This window comes from Artibeus jamaicensis, unplaced genomic scaffold (genome assembly GCF_021234435.1).
Source record: "Artibeus jamaicensis isolate MK-2021 breed Jamaican fruit bat unplaced genomic scaffold, CSHL_Jam_final scaffold_1689, whole genome shotgun sequence".
Lineage (NCBI taxonomy): Eukaryota > Metazoa > Chordata > Mammalia > Chiroptera > Phyllostomidae > Artibeus > Artibeus jamaicensis.
The window spans coordinates 1,872,736-1,889,920 of record NW_026522029.1 but is presented as its reverse complement, the minus strand read 5'-3'; the positions used below and the strand labels follow the sequence as shown (position 1 = coordinate 1,889,920).

General features: G+C 48.6%; 1 protein-coding gene across 1 annotated transcript in view; it reads right to left on the bottom strand.

Moving 5' to 3' along the window:
* The window catches only part of SPAG17 (sperm associated antigen 17), a 185,500-nt gene that overhangs the window by 130,318 nt on the left and 37,997 nt on the right, over positions 1 to 17,185 (bottom strand). Inside the window, exon 4 of the mRNA XM_053656086.1 lies at positions 2,060 to 2,191. Coding sequence (XP_053512061.1) covers positions 2,060 to 2,191 — 132 coding nt within the window. The remainder of the gene's footprint in view (positions 1 to 2,059; positions 2,192 to 17,185) is intronic.

Genomic DNA, 17,185 nt, shown 5'->3' with positions numbered 1-17,185 from the left:
AGAAAAAAGAAGGAAATTGGGTAAAGTCCTCTTTTCTTTTTTAAATTTCTAGTGCACAGTATGGTGTCAGCTTTACATACTTTATACTTATTTCACTTTCTGCCAAACTCCCTGGCTGACAAGCTTTAACTTCGATTGTTCCGACTGGCCTGCTGGGCAGTACTGTTGAAATAAACACAGATTACATCATCCCCCAAACAACTCCCTTAACCTTGCTTTTACCCAGAGCATCTTCGGGAAAGCACCCCATTCCAGTCGGGTCTCATCACTTACTCACACGTTTGCAACACAGGGACTTGGGGCTGGCGTTTGAACCTGACCTAATGAAGACATTGAATTAGGCAGTGCAATCGTTGGCTCTTCACTGCGCAGAGCTCTTGTAGCACCTATTATTTATATGTTATACATGATATAGAAATAAACCTAAATTCAAGCCCCAGTTCCTTAGGGAAAATTCCTCTTGCATTTTCAATGAATCAAGATTATTTCCATAACTTCAGAATATCATCACTGTATTATTACAGGTCACATTTCAAAGAAATGCTGAGCAAAATAACAGCGCAGAAATATTTTTATATTGTTGCTCATTGCTAGTTTGAAAACCTTTCTTGGAGCTTCCAAGACATTCCATTTGTTGCCCCTTCAAACCTGTGACCTTGAATCTAAAACCTCTGACGAACAATCCCTGACTCAGAACAGGCGGCAGACCAGTCAGCGCGCTGACACCCGTTAGCCTGTTGGGGGTACTTGTCGGGTACTTGTCGGCCTGTGAGGAAGCGCAAAGCCAGCAGAAGGTTCAGGGATTTTCCAGGACTCACAGACTATGTTTCCTAATTCAGAGTCCCATGTGATGCTGGAATTTAAAAGGGCAGGAAAAGATATTTCTATAGTTTCCAATTTTCCAATTTTTCTTCTGCCAAGTCTTAGCCGCCCCGAGTGTTTAAGGTACGAGTCTCCTGCACAGGATGGAAAGTGCTTCAATAGATGGAAAACTAGCATCACCTGTGTTCGCATGAGTGGAATTTTCCTGAGGACAATACGTGTCCCCTTCATACGGTACTCCACGGGAAATCTCTTTGGAAAACATAAAGCCTGATATTATAAATATAAGGTTATGCATTATTACTTTGTTCTTACAATGGTCCTGTCAAGAGACCAGCTCAAATAGGGAAGCCAGATTTGGGGGTCTTCCCAAAGTGAAGAAGGTATTAATTGCAACACGTTCACTTTCTCTCTCTTCTTCCATGAATTGATCTTACCTCTTCCCTTCAGGGGCATGAGGGGACAACTTACATGCAAATGCATTTCTAACATACACTTGCACACACATACACAGGCACACACACATTACACGTGGACACACAGCAGCATTCGACTTTCCAAAAACACTTCAGCATGATTTGAAAAAGAAGAAAAACATCTCTCATTGTGAGTAATGATAACAGCAAATGCATTTAAGTCGGCATCAATTTGCTAAAAGTACTTCGAAGTATTTTTCCGATGAAAATCTGAATCTTTGGAAAACACAGATTGATTTCTGTGGGCTAACTAAGTGAAAAGTCTCCACGTGAAGAAATCATCAGTGTGTAATATGGAAACAGAAGCGATGGATTGCTGCTGAAATAGATGGTGACGAAGGTGCAGATACAGCCTATCACTTTAATCGGCCCGCCTACTGAATAGCGTGTAAACTGCTCTGAATAGGACCTTGACTTTGCGGGGTTCTCCAGCTGTTTACACTGACTTCTGACTCACTGCCTCTCCTCAGCCCCCTTCTCTGCTACTTGTACCTAAACAGGCTGCTGTGCAAATAACCTCAGGCCCTGAATATTATCACCTTTCTACTCGAGGGGACTTATTTTTAATGTGTTTGTCTTTGACAAAATATAATTTCTCCAGCGGAGCCTTGGACGGCCTCTCCCTCCCCCCGAAGCCGAGACAAATGGCTGGCGGCTGGGCAGTACTGAGTGGCAGGCTGGCGAGGAGAGGCCGTGCCTGGAGCAGCCGCCGGCTGCACGCCCTGCTCGCTGTCTCTGGGAAACCCACCCAGGCACGGTACCTTCTTTTCGTTTTCCCGTCGCTGTTGGTCCTTAAATTTAATCTGGAGAAGTTGAAATTTCAAGAGTTTCCCTATCAGTGGTAAGGTTAATTTCTCTCCATTGTCCATAATTGCTTTTGCTGCCAGTAACACCTACGAAGAAACACAATTATTAGGAAAGGTGGCATTTCACAACTGTTGGCACAGCCTGTCAGTGATGAAAAGGTGAAATGGTATTTGGTTTCGTAATATTTGTCTTCCTGCAAAGGTGCCTCACTGCTGGCCCAAAAAATTAGGGGAAAAATGGCCTAACCCCACAGAGAGGGGCATTTATTCCCTACTCTAAATAAATTGGGTTGTCTGGAAATTAGCGTCTTTTCCCAGTAAGGCGGGGGTGCTTCTCGCAACAGTGCTAGAGACAGACCCTCCAAAGCGGGCGGAGGAACGCGGGCGGGGCGCTGGGACGGGCGAGGGCTGGCCGGTGTCCTGCAGCAGAAGGCCTGTTGTGCCGTGTGGCACATGGTCCCAGCTGTCACCTCTGACTCGCCAGTGCATCGCAAACTAAACGGGGGTTATCATCATGGAAATGGCTATGTTAATGGCCATTCATTTCTTAGTGACCAAAGGCAGATGAAAGATAAAAGATGCTTGACATGGAGGCACCATCTGAGTGTCCAGCCCCTCCCCCTGCAGCTTCACGTGGATCCTGTTGGTATGCAGCCTAATTGGGGTGAAATGAGGTTATTGAGTTTTCCCAGGGTGACGACAGCCACTGGGAACATACAGCTGCATTGTCCAGATGTGTGGCACTGACAGCCTGCTTTATGACTCGACTTTTTACAGCTCGTTTCCCCTAAATGTCACACAACTCTCTACCATCTGGGCCCTTTTCCTTGGAGTCCTATAACCACTTTATTTACTGCAAAAAAAAGAAAATCACGTAAAATATACTATAAAACATTGTTACGTGTTCCTCTTTATTTGTGTTGCCTCCCTAGCGAAGCTCACCTCCAACGGAACCACTGTCACAAAAGTAGTCTAGTCAAAGCATTTTCTGACTTTTGTTTTTAAGCAAGCCCCGGGTTTATTTATAACCCCAGGATGAATGAGGTGTTACTAAAATGTTCTGACATGTTGCTTTTCTCCCCCCCTTGGAGCAATTACTCCTCCGGGCACATATGGTGTCAATTTCAGCCCCTGCGTCCCAGACAATGACGGCGCACACTGCAACTCATCGGGCCGCGTCTGTCTGAGACTCGTACCAGCTCTTGGTCAGTGCTTTCCTGACCAATCCGGTTCCTCACGACTTTCCACTTGGCCAAGGGAAACAGCTGAAAGAAAGGGAGGTGGCTGTTTGCTTCTAACTACGAAGGCTCTGCAAATTCTCATAGGCCAAAATGCAACCGAGCCTCTTCGAGACTCCAGCAGGGTTTCCTGCAATGCATCACAGGAGAGCAAAGCCAGGGAAAGGGCTCCTTTAAAGCCAAAGGAACAAACCAGGTGTCAGAAGGCTTTGTGTGGGTCCAGGCACACACCCTCCATGAAAGAGAGCTCTCTGCTTTTGTGGCGGTCCTCCTGCTAACACAATTTGGGGGAAGGGACACGAGGGCTGTGGCTTCTGGGAGTGGGAGAACATAAAGGTCCACCTGCACAACCTCACCACCTAATGATGACCGGACTCAGGAGGGAATGAACCGCCACGTGTTTACCGTGAAATGGGAGCTGTCGGATTGGGTCCAGCCCCACGGGTAAATGTACTTGGTTTAAAATGGCATTTTCAAAACCAGCTGAACAGTGTGCTGACAATCAGGCTGCTTTGTGACATATGGCTCAAAATACACAAATTTGGGTTTTTAAGGCTCCCAGCAGCCTAGCGGGGGGTGTTTCTCAGCGATGCAAATATAATGAGGGTGTTGAAGGGAAGTCAGCACTGGGATGGGTCACCCAGGAGTGGTGAGGAGTCTCTTTTCCTGATGACCTGTGAAAACAGGATATTTACTACATCGGGGGTGGTTTAGGTGAAGCCTGCCTGGTGTCGTGGTGATGGATGGGATGTCCCCGGAGGTGCTCTGTATCCCCATGTCTCTAGGAGTCTTTGAGTGTTACCTCACTGTGTTAAAATGTACTGAAAGAACAACAAAATGTCCCAAGACAAAGATATTTTGCTGGCCGTAAAAGTTTTCTCTGGTTCATCTAAACTGTCTGTAGGGAGCTGGGTTGAAACCAAAAACCTGGTGTGGCATCAAAGCCACGGTGGTACCCTCCAGCGAAAGGGGGAGATCAGTGAGGAGTGTTGCTGGAAAAGCTGGCCACCAGTTCTCCTGACACAGGGACATAGGCTCAGAGCGGAGACCTCTCGAGGCCGCACTGAGGAGGGCTGGGGGACGGTCCTGCCTGCCCGAACAGCCCGAGGCAGCCCCTGTGCAGACAGACTCCCACCGGCACCACAGCCCTCAGCCCCGCCGGCCAGGGCAGAAGTAGCGCATGTTATCCGTCCCGGGGGTCGCTCTGCGACTCCCACGGAGGCCTTTGCTCTCCGCACTCCCCCCCCAAAGCGCTTGGCAGAGTGAATCCTTGGGTTAATTAATGGAAATGAAAGGGTTGCTCAACTCAGAATCCGAGACTGACAATTTTTATGGTATTTAGGTCATCCCCAGGGGAGGCAGAAACATAATTTCTACTGAAAATTCTTTCTTCTCACACTCCATAATTCACAATGTCACCCAATCAGGAGCTAGTAGTTTGGTCTCAGATGAAAAACAAATCCTTAGAGGACCTTTGTTTGAAGCATAAGTCTTTGAGGAACAAAAACAAAAGAACTACAGAAGAGACAGAATTGAAGAGGAAATACATTGCACACAACAGTTCAGAAAGGATGAAGTGTCCCCTCCTTGGCCTTTACTTGTATTAATTGAAATAATAACCAACTTTTTAACCTTCCAGCATGGTTAGCATTACTCGTCCAGTATCTAGTCAATGTGCACGTGTTCATCACTGTGTCCATGTATCTGTGTCTGTGCGCGTGCGTGTGTGTCTCCCTGTGGTGTATCTATGTGTCTGTGCGTGTGCATGTGTGTGCGGGGAGGCACCACTGACAAGGGCTGTAGGTGTAAGGAGGGCGAGGTCTGCAAGAGAAAATGGGAGCAGTGAGCTGGTCAGGGTTGGAGAGCAATCCGACAAAAACCCAAGCTTGTAGAGCCAGGCAGAAAAACAGTCCTAAGTGGGTTAAAACCTGGGTATTCATCAAGCCAAAAAAACAAATAAATGAGCCTGGCATGAGTCAGAAACTTAAAAAAAGAAAGAGTCTTATGGGCAAGTGAGACTCATTAAAATGGAGAAAAACTGGTGCCAGGCCAGCCCCGCGTGAGGCTCCTGGCCCCACTCGGGCCACGCCGAGGGCCTGCCAGGGCGGGGGGGAGGGGGGGGGGGGGGGGGCGGGGCCAGGCCGAGCTTCCGGAGGAGACCTGCGGCACGGGGAGGGGCTGGGAGGCGGGAACTGAGCTTCAGAGAGTGCAGCCGAGGCCGCATTGTGGGGATCTCATGTTGGGGGGGGGATGTCCTTCTTCTGTTAGAAAGTCCGTGATTCTGAGCATCCTGAGAAGTGAAAATATTTCCCTCTTTATCACTTACTTGGCTCAAAGACTGAGGTCATATTCACCAGCTAATGACCTGATCCAACAAAAATAGGATGAAGGAGCCAAATTCTTCCCCTGCCTGGGTGTCAGGCCCACCCGCAGACTCGGTGGCCTCCCTTCCCCACGTCCATCCCCCCCCTCCCCCGTGTGGCCCCTCCCCACACTGTTGTAGAGAGCATGGCATCTGCCTGGACAAAACTTAGGATTGCTCCACAGACTAGAAACCCAACGAGTGTACGTGTGCAAGTATGTGTACACATTTATACATGTAAACACATGTGTATGTGCACATACATGCATGTGTGTGAACATGATAGAGGGACGGAAAGATAGATAGGCAGGACGTCTGCGAGGTCTGCCGCCTGGGCTCCCCATTCTGACTACAAAGGAGGCATGCAGACCGGCTTGGACACTGCCCAGTTTGCTGTGCGTTTATCCCAGGTGAGTTCTGAGGAGGAGTAAAGACTTTGGATTTGCATTTCTTTTGCCTGGAACAGGCGATGGAGAGGGAGGGGCTAAAGGAAGATTTTCCTTTCAGAAGCCCCAAATCGCACCAGTCTCCCAAAATTAACCTGTTAGTTTCAGGGCCCTCCTTGGGGGAGGGTGGGGCCCATGGCATTTGTACAGTGGGTATATTAATGCACAAAATATGAGTTCATATTTAACTCATTACCTTGGGTCCATGACTTAGGGTTGGTTCAGATGCGTAAAGACGTCCGTGAACGGAAGCAGGACCCATGACCTTGACTCAGTCCAGGGGAGCAGACCCACAGGTGTGTGACTGTGTGTGCACGCACACATCTGTGCACACGTGTCTGTGTGTATATGTGCAGTGTGCATAAGAGTATGTGCTTATGTTTGCAGCTGCTTTTGGGGATGATAAGATTATTAAAAGATATTTAGCACATAAAAACATCACCAAAACTGAGCTCATAGATATTGAAAAATTACTAACAAGGGAAGAATATTAACATTTGTGATCAGCACCTAAAAGTAATCACGCTGACTAGCGTTTCTACCTAAGTATCCCCTAGAACCCAAGATACTATGTTCACCACTAAACTCGTGTCAGATTAGATGTGTGTAATCCATTCATCGAAGCAACTGCGTGACCAGACGTGCCATCCTCAGAGTCTGCTCCTCAGGGCAGCATCATCCACGCATGTGTCCTGCTGCTGGGGGAGCTCTGTCTGCTCACGACGTTACGGACCTCAGAGGGGCCAGTGAGCGTGTGTGTGTTATAAAACTTTCAGTGTTCCTGGTAAAGGGCCTGCTGCAGACGAGCCTGATCCCGAACACTGGATGGAAAGGCGGGGAGGCCGGCCTAGAAATGACTGAAGGGACCCCTCACATGAAAAGACTCGTGCTGGGGATCCGTAGCTGCTGGGCTGCAGGGATGACGCGGCAGCTCCGAAGCCAGGACCACTTCTGTGCAACGTCATGCAAACGCACGGCTGCATCTGTATCCCAGTCTTCTCCCCGGTCGCCTGGGCAAGCTGCTTGCTCCCTTTAATGCTCAGCTTTTCCACCCACGGCAGGGTTTCCTAGCAGTGGCTCTACTGACATTTTGAGTCAGCTAATTCCCTGTTGTAGGAGCTTTTCCTGTGCACAACAGGGTGTTTAGTGCACCCCTGGCTTCTACAGCTCTGTGTACCAACGGTACCTCCAGACCTTGACAAATGTTCCCCTGGAGGGACAAACTCCTCCCTGGCTGAGAACCACTGGTCTACAGAAAGAGACATGACTGGCACTGATTTCTAAGACTTTTGATAAGTGAATAAAACGACATATAAAATGACAGTATGGTGAATAATATGCGACTGAAAACCCTCACTAAAAGGAGCTCTTACTGCTATCAGCCCTACAGCCAGGGCAGACTTAGCGAGCATTCTTGTGGGCCTGACAACCCAGGTTGGGGGGGGGGAGAAAAGGGACAGAGTAAGTGCGCCTGGGCAGGCAGGACCGGGGCCTTAGTTTATGACTGGGCGTGGTAGCCCCGGCTTTTTTCACTTAACCCTTCCTCTACTCTACCAAGGAGAGATCAGCATCCATTCAGGAAAGGCAGAGGTAAAAAAAAGAAAATGTAAAAACGCATTTTTATGGTGCGGTGTAACACAGGAGCGGTAGAGAAGGAGGAAGTCTGCCATTCTTAGTTTCTTCTAAAACGTGAGACGGAGGAATTCTGTGAAGAGTGCTCTGCAGGTCCACAGCCTCCCTTTCCTGTCCCCTCCGCTCTCATCCATCCGTCACTCCTTCTGCACTCAGTGAGAGCCAGCTGTACTGCAGTCCCCGCATTACCCGATCCTTAGTGTGTGCAATTCACCTTCTCCGTGTAATGAATAATTTCCAGTGAGGCACATTGGAAAAACAGCAGGGAGGGTAGGGTAGCTGCGAGAGAAAGCAGTGGAGGCAGAAGAAGAGGAAAGAAACAGAATGGGAATGACTGAAACATATTTTCTCACTTGGAGCAGAGGAAAAGAAAACAATCGAGCAATATTAAGCTGTCTATGTATAAATCTGAAGGTGGCTGAAGATACAGGCCCCATATAGATCTCACTGTCTGTCTAACGTGAACGGAACGTTATGAAAAGCGCCCAGACCGCAGCCTGGTGAGAACTTCGTAATGATGATAAATACCCAGGGCAGGTGACTCCCAGATCGTTTTCAGCTGTCCATAATTAAACTGGGATCCATCTCTCGACAATGTCAGGGCTGTAAAATAATTCCAGTCATTGGACCTCTTACATCTGTGCTGAAATGAAATAATATTTGGCAGTAACAAGGAGTCACTGAAGCTAAATAAACAACCCCTTTCAAGACTACATAAAAGCTGGTAACGTAATAACATCTGACAGGGATTAAGACCTCTTCGGGGCTGTGAGGAAGTTTCAGAAGCAACAATAACAAATACATGGAAGGTAGATCAGGTCCACGCTTTAACAGACGTGTCTAATTTGAAATGGCCTGAGTTTCCCCAAAGGAGATGTGCGTTTTGAGCATCTCACATGCATATGTCAAAAAGGACAGGCCTCTATTTGAGACACATTGGTTGGGATTATTCTTCCAAAGGAGGAAAAAGCAGAGCTTCCCTTTTTTATGAAGTAGCATTTTTGTTTGTGTGTATACCTGAAAATACACAAAGGCACATAAAGCAGAATGTGATGATACACGGAAGAATTCTACGGAAAGTTCGGATGGGTCTTAGCTTTCGGTGTGAATCAGCAACACAACTCTATCATGGCGATCATTTTTCTTTTTTTTCTTAAAAATTTTATTTTAATTGTTGTTCGAGTACAGTTTTCTGTCTTTTACTCCCGTCCCAGCCCCCCCTAGCACTCCCCCCCTCCCTCCCGTTTCCACTCCTCCCAGTTTTTGTCCATGTGTCCTTCATACTTGTTCCTGCAAACCTTTCCCCTTTTCCTCTGAAATTCCCTCCTCTTTCCCCTCTGGTCACTGTCAGCTTGTTCTCAATTTCAGTGTCTTTGGTTATATTTTGCTTGTTTATTTGTTTTGTTGATTAGGTTCCAGTTAAAGGAGAGATCATATGGTATTTGTCTTTCATCACCTCGCTTATTTCACTCGGCATAATTCTTTCCAGTTCCATCCATGCTGTCGCAAAGGGTAGGAGCTCCTTCTTCCCTTCTGCTGCAGAGAATTCTATTGTGTAAATGTAACAAAGTTTTCCATCTTTTTCCGTGGGTCATATCTTTTCCTTAGTCCCAAGATGCTCCCAGTCCTCTGAAGCCGTTCTCAGTTCTTTTAGCTGGTGAGCGCTACAACTGAACAACCCAAAAACTTTAAAAATTTTTTTCCTAAAGGGTTTAACTCTTTCCTATTGGAATGATTTGAGTACAGGGTTTGTCTCCTTCCGGAGCTCAGAAGTTCGGACCCTTATCTGACCATCTTCTAAATCCCCTCACACGACCCTCAGCATATGTAGACACTCAGTATAGTTGCTCATTCATTAAGTGTTAGAAGGGTGTCCTTGGAGGTACTGATTGTTTGGCTGGAAGGGGGTTGCAAACGTTCACAGCCACAGATGAGAAGCTCTGGGAGCAGAGTGCAGCTCGGGGGAGGTTCTCAGTCTGCTTGACGCACAGAAGGTCACAGAGCACACCCTGCACTGGAGAGCGGCGTTTCAGCATTTGCAGTGAGCTGACCTACGGATCGCCTTCACGCAGTCTAGCTCATTTAACTCTCACCTTCCCTTCAAGAGGCGTGCTCTTTATCCCCCCATTTTATATAAAAAACAACGCCTGGTGACCACACAGCAAGTAGCAGAGACGCAATTTGAACCTGGCTACCCGGTTCCAGATCCTGCTCCTCACTGCCCTATTCCCTGGCCTTGCCGTGGCCTTTCCACCCTTTAGCGAAGCTACTGGACTCCCGTCCAGTGCCCCAGCCCCTCCCCAGTCTGCATACCCAATCCTCATCTCAGCTGGAGGGATGGAGAGACTTCGGCTCAAATTTTTGTGCTTAAATACTCTTGGCACGAGTACTGACTTTGACCTTACTTTGTGTCTCGACTCTAAATGGCTGAACTTCTTTTTTCCTGAGACCTTGGGAGGACCTAGACTCAGAATGTGCTACCCCCAAATATGACACTTTGGCACAAGGATTATTTAGAGCTAAAAGCATTTAAAAAACAGCAGATGCTGGAGGGCTTTTTTTTTCCCCTTATCCTCACCCAAGGACATTTTTTTTCAAAGGGAGAGAGGGAGGGAGAAATGTAAATCCATGTGAGAGAGAAGCACTGATTGGCTGCCTGTGGTAAGTGCCCAGATCAGGGATTGGCCCCTGGAATCCGCCTCAAAACCTTCCAGTTGCAGGACACTCCAACCAATGGAGCCACACCGGCGAGGGCAAAAAGGGCGTTTTCATCCCTCCAAGTCTTCATGAAACGGGAAATAAAAATGTCCATGTAAGAATGCCCCACCCCGTGCCCGAGGAAATTAATGTTACCATCATCAGGACAAGAAGTTGAGAGAACATACAAACTCTGTTTTATACAAACAGATCTTGTTAATATAATTCTTCTTTTAGCCTCTCAACAGAGGTTACCATATTTTGCCACATAGAATGTACATTTTTTTGCCCACGTTTTTGAGGGAAAAATAAGGTTGCGCATTACACATGGGTAGCACTCATTCCATATCTATATAAATGCTTTTAATTCTTCTATTTATGCTTATGCATTAAAAGTGTAACTCTAGAAAGCAATTATGACATCCGTATGCAGAATAATGCCCTGGAATATGATAATTGGTTTTGTGTTTACATATAAATAAATAAATAAATAAATAATGGAACTGAAAATTTAAAATGAAAGATTTTTTTCCTGAAAGCTTGGGCTAAAAATGTGGCTGTGCATTATACATGGCAAAACACGGATGACCTTCCCATGTTCCCGCTCTCTGTTTAACCCAAGATCAAGGTCTACAGATTTTGCCATTTCTTTAGGGGTCTTCGCTTCCTCGTAAGGGCTCCAGCGTCACACAGAACTTAGGTAAACATGTACGCTCCTCTCCTGTTAATGTGTCCCATGCCAGTTTTAATTTACAGAACCCCCAGAGGGTAAAGGTAAAAATTTCCCTCCCCTATCGCTCCCTCCGTCTCTTGTGCCCTGGCCTGAGCAAGTATCTTAGAAACTGAGCGACTCCAGCTGGCAGCCCCCTGCATCTCCTTGTCCTCTCCTCCTTCGATCCTAGATCATTCTCCTAAAATCCTGCCTCAGTCCGAGAGCAGTGACTGAGACCCCGGTGGGCACCAACCCTGCACAGCACGCCCCTCCCACTGCAGGGTGCACTCACAGCCACCCACGCCCCTTCCGACTGGCACGACTGAGACCCACCAACGCGCCTCCCGTACGCATCTTTGGGATGTGGAAGGAAAGTGGAGCACCCGGAGAAAAGCCACACAGACATGGGGAGAACATACAAACTCCACACAGACCCTGGCCCTGGCTGTGGAGTTTGTAACACATGTTTTTTTTTTCTCAGTGGCATCAGAAAGAAACTACACTGGATGAAATGACATTGTTTGGGGACCTGGTGTCCTCAGCATCAGCTGTCTCTCTTTCCTCAGACACCCAGTTCTTCCACAAGCATCCGAAAGTCGCAGTGTTTCTCGAGCTTGCCGGTGGGTGGTGCTCTGCAAGGCTGTTGTCTCCTCACCTGCGATCTATTCCCAACCTGCCCACGCGGTGGGCTTGTTTCCTGAGTTTCCCTGTCCTTCCCTCATCTCTGACCCTGTAACTGTAAAGGGGACAATGCGCAGGATACTGGCACCTCCTGGCTGGCTACCGGGAGAGCCCTTCCTGGACAGACGAGGCCGGGTCGTATCCCATGCGTGTTTCTCTGGTGCGCCCTGTGGACCACCCTAGAACCCTGGACCCAAAAGAGCTGGGTTTTGCTGCGCGTGAGCAGACTCTTACCTGCTCTAAATTCTCCATGTCTCTTTACTCTCAATAGAAAGTCTGAATTCCTGTAATATGTCATTCAAGCCGCTGGTGGCCTCACCCCTGGTTACCTGTCCAGTGTCCACTGTCCCTCAGCCCTCCCCTCTGCCATTCCTGTCTCCTAGTGCCCCACCCCATGCTCTCAACCACTTTCTAGTTTCAGGAATAAGCCACTGTGTCTGGCCTCAGTCCCTCGGCCAGGGACGCTGCCCTTCCTCTACCTCCCCCCAGCCCGTTTCATAAACCTGGCCCCCACCAGGTAAGAGGGACCCCAGTAAGAGGTCCAGGTTGCCTGGGATCTCCCCCAAATCACCCTCTGGAGGTGAGGGCCTACAAGTACAAAGTTTTAACAGGCATTCTAAGGATTCTTAAATACCCTCGAGTTTAAGAACTATGGAAAAGGTCATTCACATACTGACACTAGGGTGACCAACGGAGGGTCACCCTCGTGTGCATTAAATCATTCAGCCACCGCGGACCAGGTTGTACGCTGCCTGATTGCAGATTTCCTCACTGCCTGGACCCCTGCCACTGTGCTTCACCCACACTGGCACTTTCTGGCTGGCCTGGGTCAGCCTGAGGGGGCCAGCCCTCTGGGCTGCACAGCCCGGGTGGCACAACCCTCCCCCCGCCCCCCGGACGCATTGTGTACTGTCCCTGTGGTGCAATGCTGGGGGTGCCCTCCTCCTCCACCCAGCTGCTGAGACGCAGCCATTCCTGGCTATGAATTTTCGTGGCCCGCACTTTAAGGCCCCCTGTGCCATTCTCTCATCAGACTCGCACAGAGCACCCACCGCAGTCCCTGCACTAGAGGGACAGAGACAATGGCTGCAGCCCCTGCCCATGGTGAGCTCTCGGTGGGGGGCAGGCCAAGCACACTGTGCCCTGCCCAACACTGGTGCGCCTGGAGGGCACCCCATCCAGACTGGGAGAGTCCGCCACGGTCTGCTGCAGGTGTCACTGCCCAGCGGGCTTGAAGGACCCATAGCAGTGGTCCTGGTGGGGGCCAGGTGGCGTGAAACGGACTGGGGGGCGGGGGGTAGAGGAAAGGCAGCGTCCCTGGCCGAGGGACTGAGGCCAGACACAGTGGCTTATTCCTGAAACTAGAAAGTGGTTGAGAGCATGGGGTGGGGCACTAGGAGACAGGAATGGCAGAGGGGGAGGGTTGAGGGACAGTGGACACTGGACAGGTAACCAGGGGTGAGGCCACCAGCGGCTTGAATGACATATTACAGGAATTCAGACTTTCTATTGAGAGTAAAGAGACATGGAGAATTTAGAGCAGGTAAGAGTCTGCTCATGTGCAGCAAAAGCCAGCTCTTTGAGATGCCTTGGTGGCCCACGGCAAACCTCAGAACCTCTGAATGAGTATGCATTGAGTCCTTTGGTTGCAGAGCGTACACTCTGTTCCTCCTGCCTCCAGCACTGACTGGCATTTGCTCCTAGCTCTAGAGGCAGGTGTGGTTACTGGGAGGTATTCTAATCTGCCCAGCGGCCATAGACAAAGGTGTGGGGATGCAGGCAGCACCTTCTACTTTGAAGAACAGGAGCCTGAGCAAAGCAGGAGCACCTGCTGACCCTTCCCAGATCACTGTTACTTTGGAAGAACTCAGCAAACTGGAGAGGGGTCCCTTGAGGGCAGGTTCATGTCTATCCCTCCAGCACCTAGGAGAGTGCCCAGCACAAGTGCTCAACAATGGAAAACGTGCCGAATGAATGGATGAACTCTGGGCCCCGGAGAATGAGAGAAGGGGCGAGAACAGAAGGAGCCAGGGTCCCGTCCAGGTGGGTGGTGAGGGGCTCAGAGGACAGCTTATCCTGAAGGAGGACGGCCCCTTTGCTGGCCCTGTGAGTGGCATGTGGGTGGATATATGAGTGGCTCTGTTTCTCAAAGTACCTGGGTGCTCGCTCACGAGGTGTGTTCCTGGACTCCCCTGAAGATGCCCTTGACCCCCATCACCGTGGCTGGGATGTGGAACTGGCACTTTTAGTGAGCTTTCTGGGTGATTTGTGGTGTGCCACTGACACAAGGGGCCGAGAAGAGGCGAGAAGCTGGAAGGGCTCACACTGAAGAGCCTTCTGCACCAACTTCCCCAGACTTCCTGAACTGAGGCGACTGGTCCTGGGTCCCAGGGCCCCCGGCCTCACTCCCACTTCCGCTGAGGCCCCGCCCACTGGCCAAAAAGGTGTGCCCTCATTAGTGGTAGGCACAGGGGCCCCTGGCCTGCCGTCCTCCCCATCCCCCATTCCTCCCAGAGTGTGTGCTGGAACCACACGGCTTCTTCCTCTTTGTGTTGCCTCGCAGCATCTGATACCTGAGATCTCTTAAAGCAAATATTTCCCAGGCTGAATTTAGACAATAAAGCGCCCCCTCCCATTATGAGGAGGAATCTGAAAACAAAATTATATAATTGCTTCATTTTAATCAATTCCATGCTCAGAAAACACAGCCAATAAAAATAATACAATCTTACAACTTTTGCTTATCAAACTGACTAAGATAAAAAAACAAAGTTGAAGAGGGTGCGGTTAAACTGGAACTATTAGAAGGGATGCAAATCAGCACAAACGGTCTCGAATGCATTTTGACAACATGTGTCAAGAGCTTTAAAAAGGTTTATATACTTTGACTCAGTAACCCCACTTCTTGAAATTTTTCATAAAGAAACAATCAGGGTTATAACTATTGGTAAACAGACTGAATTTACCAAAGGAGGAGCGGTCAACTGCATTACTGAATGGGGACACATTTTCTATCATGTAGACACTGGGTGCGATTTAGAAAAAGGCTAACATCATAATATGTAGAAATGATATGATAGCATATATAATATGTAATTCTTATTTTTTTAAAGATTTTATTTATTTATCTTTAAAGGGGAAGGGAAGGAGAGCAGGAGAGAAATATCAAGGTATGGTTGCCTCTCATGCGTCCCCTGCTGGGAACTGGCCTGCAACCCAAGCATGTGCCCTGGCTGGGAATTGAACTGCAGTCCTTTGGTTCGCAGGCCTGCACTCAATCCACTGAGCTACACCAGCCAGGGCCTAATTCTTATTTTTTAAAAAAACATATTGAATACATCTCTGAATGGTGAAATATTTTATAGATACTTAAGTTCCTCCTAGAATATGGGCTATGCTCTTTCTATATTTTCCAAAATTTCTACAATGAACGTGAATTATTTTTATGATAAAACAGCTAATAAATGATATAGACAATGAAAACACTATACAGCAATGAACAGAATTCTTCCTGCACACAAATTCGAATCCCTCCACCTCTCATGTCACTTCCCAGCTCTGCCCTCCTCAGTGGCTCCGAAATCCAGACGACCAAGCCGTTTGACCCTTAGCAGGGACGACTGAGCCCTTTATGACCTGCCCTGGACGCACCTGTCCAGCCGCAGCCATGGCTGCCCCTTCAGCCTTCCTGCCTGCGCTTGAGGACACCCACCACTGGGAGCTCCTTGGTCACTCTGTGCCATCTTCTGTCTGCCCGACTGTGCCTTGGCTGAGCTCTTTGCCTAGATCTCCCTCCTTCACTCCTTCATAGATTCCCCATTCAGCTTTCAAGCCCTTCCCCTAAAATCATGCCCTAGAACTTCAGAAAGCTTTGGGCATCGCTCTGTGTCCTGGTTGCACAGCTTAAAGCTTCTTCATCACCGTAGGCTAACAGAGTCACTCATTTCCATATCTGTTGCCAGGGGGAGGCTGGAATTAACTCTGTGATGAGCACACGGTAGACTGCCCTTCAAATATATGCCAAATGAAAAACATGTGCACACAGACACACAGACCCTCACAAACTTTGTGTGGGTGTCCCTTGTAAAGGGCACCCCGAGAAGGGCAGGTGAGTCCAGCCAGCCCTGCTCTCGTCACGCCCGTGTGCTGGGAGGCCGGGAGAGCAGGAGTGCTGGTTCACCAATTGGAAACGTGACTGGTGTCACAGGATGTGCTGAATGCGCCAAAAAGACTGTATGGATGAGAGAGGCCTCATTCATTCTTTCGCCCATTTCGCAAGCATTCACCCTGTTCCTCCTAGGTGCCGAAATCAATGACTTTGGTCTTCTTGGTGCAGCCAAGGCATGCACAGGACCGTCCACCAGGATGGGGGGATATTAGAACCCCAGATTATTCTGATCCTCACTTTGTCCTTTCTAGTTTTTATTTGTGGAGGATGTTCTGTGACGTTGGTAGTATGGCTGTACTCTGGTACATTTTTATCTCTTTCTGTGTACGCACACAATGTACATGGAATAAATTCTCAATTATTTTTAATTGATGGGAAATGGGATCGGCACAGCTCGGGACTGCTCGCCCAGAGCCCTGGGGCTCCGTGATGAGTGACACATGGCTCTGGAGCTCACACCCTGCACTGTGAAGGATGGGGAGCCGGGCACAAACAAACGGCCACAATGTAACACAGCAAGACAAAGTTTCTCTAGGGAATTCCAAGATTTCATAAAAGAAATGGCATTTGAGCAGGGCTATTTGTCTGGTACATGGAAACATCTGAGTCTTAACTTTACAGAATTCTATTCAACACTTGTGGCAAAAGGAGTGTAAAGTAAATTAGCGCTCTAGTGGCTAAAAAGGAATGAGCTAGAGTTACTGAGAAACCGTGGCTCATCCGAATGGCGACAGGAGCGGGGGTGCGTGTGCTTGGCGTCAGAGCAAGGCAGATGAGCAAGGATGCGGGAATCCTGGACTGCGAAGCCCTTTCACAAAGCCTAGTCAGGGCTGGCCTCACTTCCGGTCTAGGTCAAACCCCCTGGCTCCCAAGGCCTTCTGGGGAATATTCTAAGTTAATTTCTGCCAGTTCACATTTTTACTTTTCCTGCTTAAATTTGGTTTTGTTGTTGTTGTTATTGTATTTTACAAGTTTGTGCAAAGTGGTCAGTATTCTAGGTGGGGAATTGTTTTTGCCCAGGGAATGACTGGTAACACCTAACTGGAGTTTCTGAGGCTACATAAATGTATGCCTGCAGAAGCCTGGGTTTGGATCAGTTCTGTTAGAAACTTCCAGAGAATGGAAACACTTCCTCAGCAATTCCA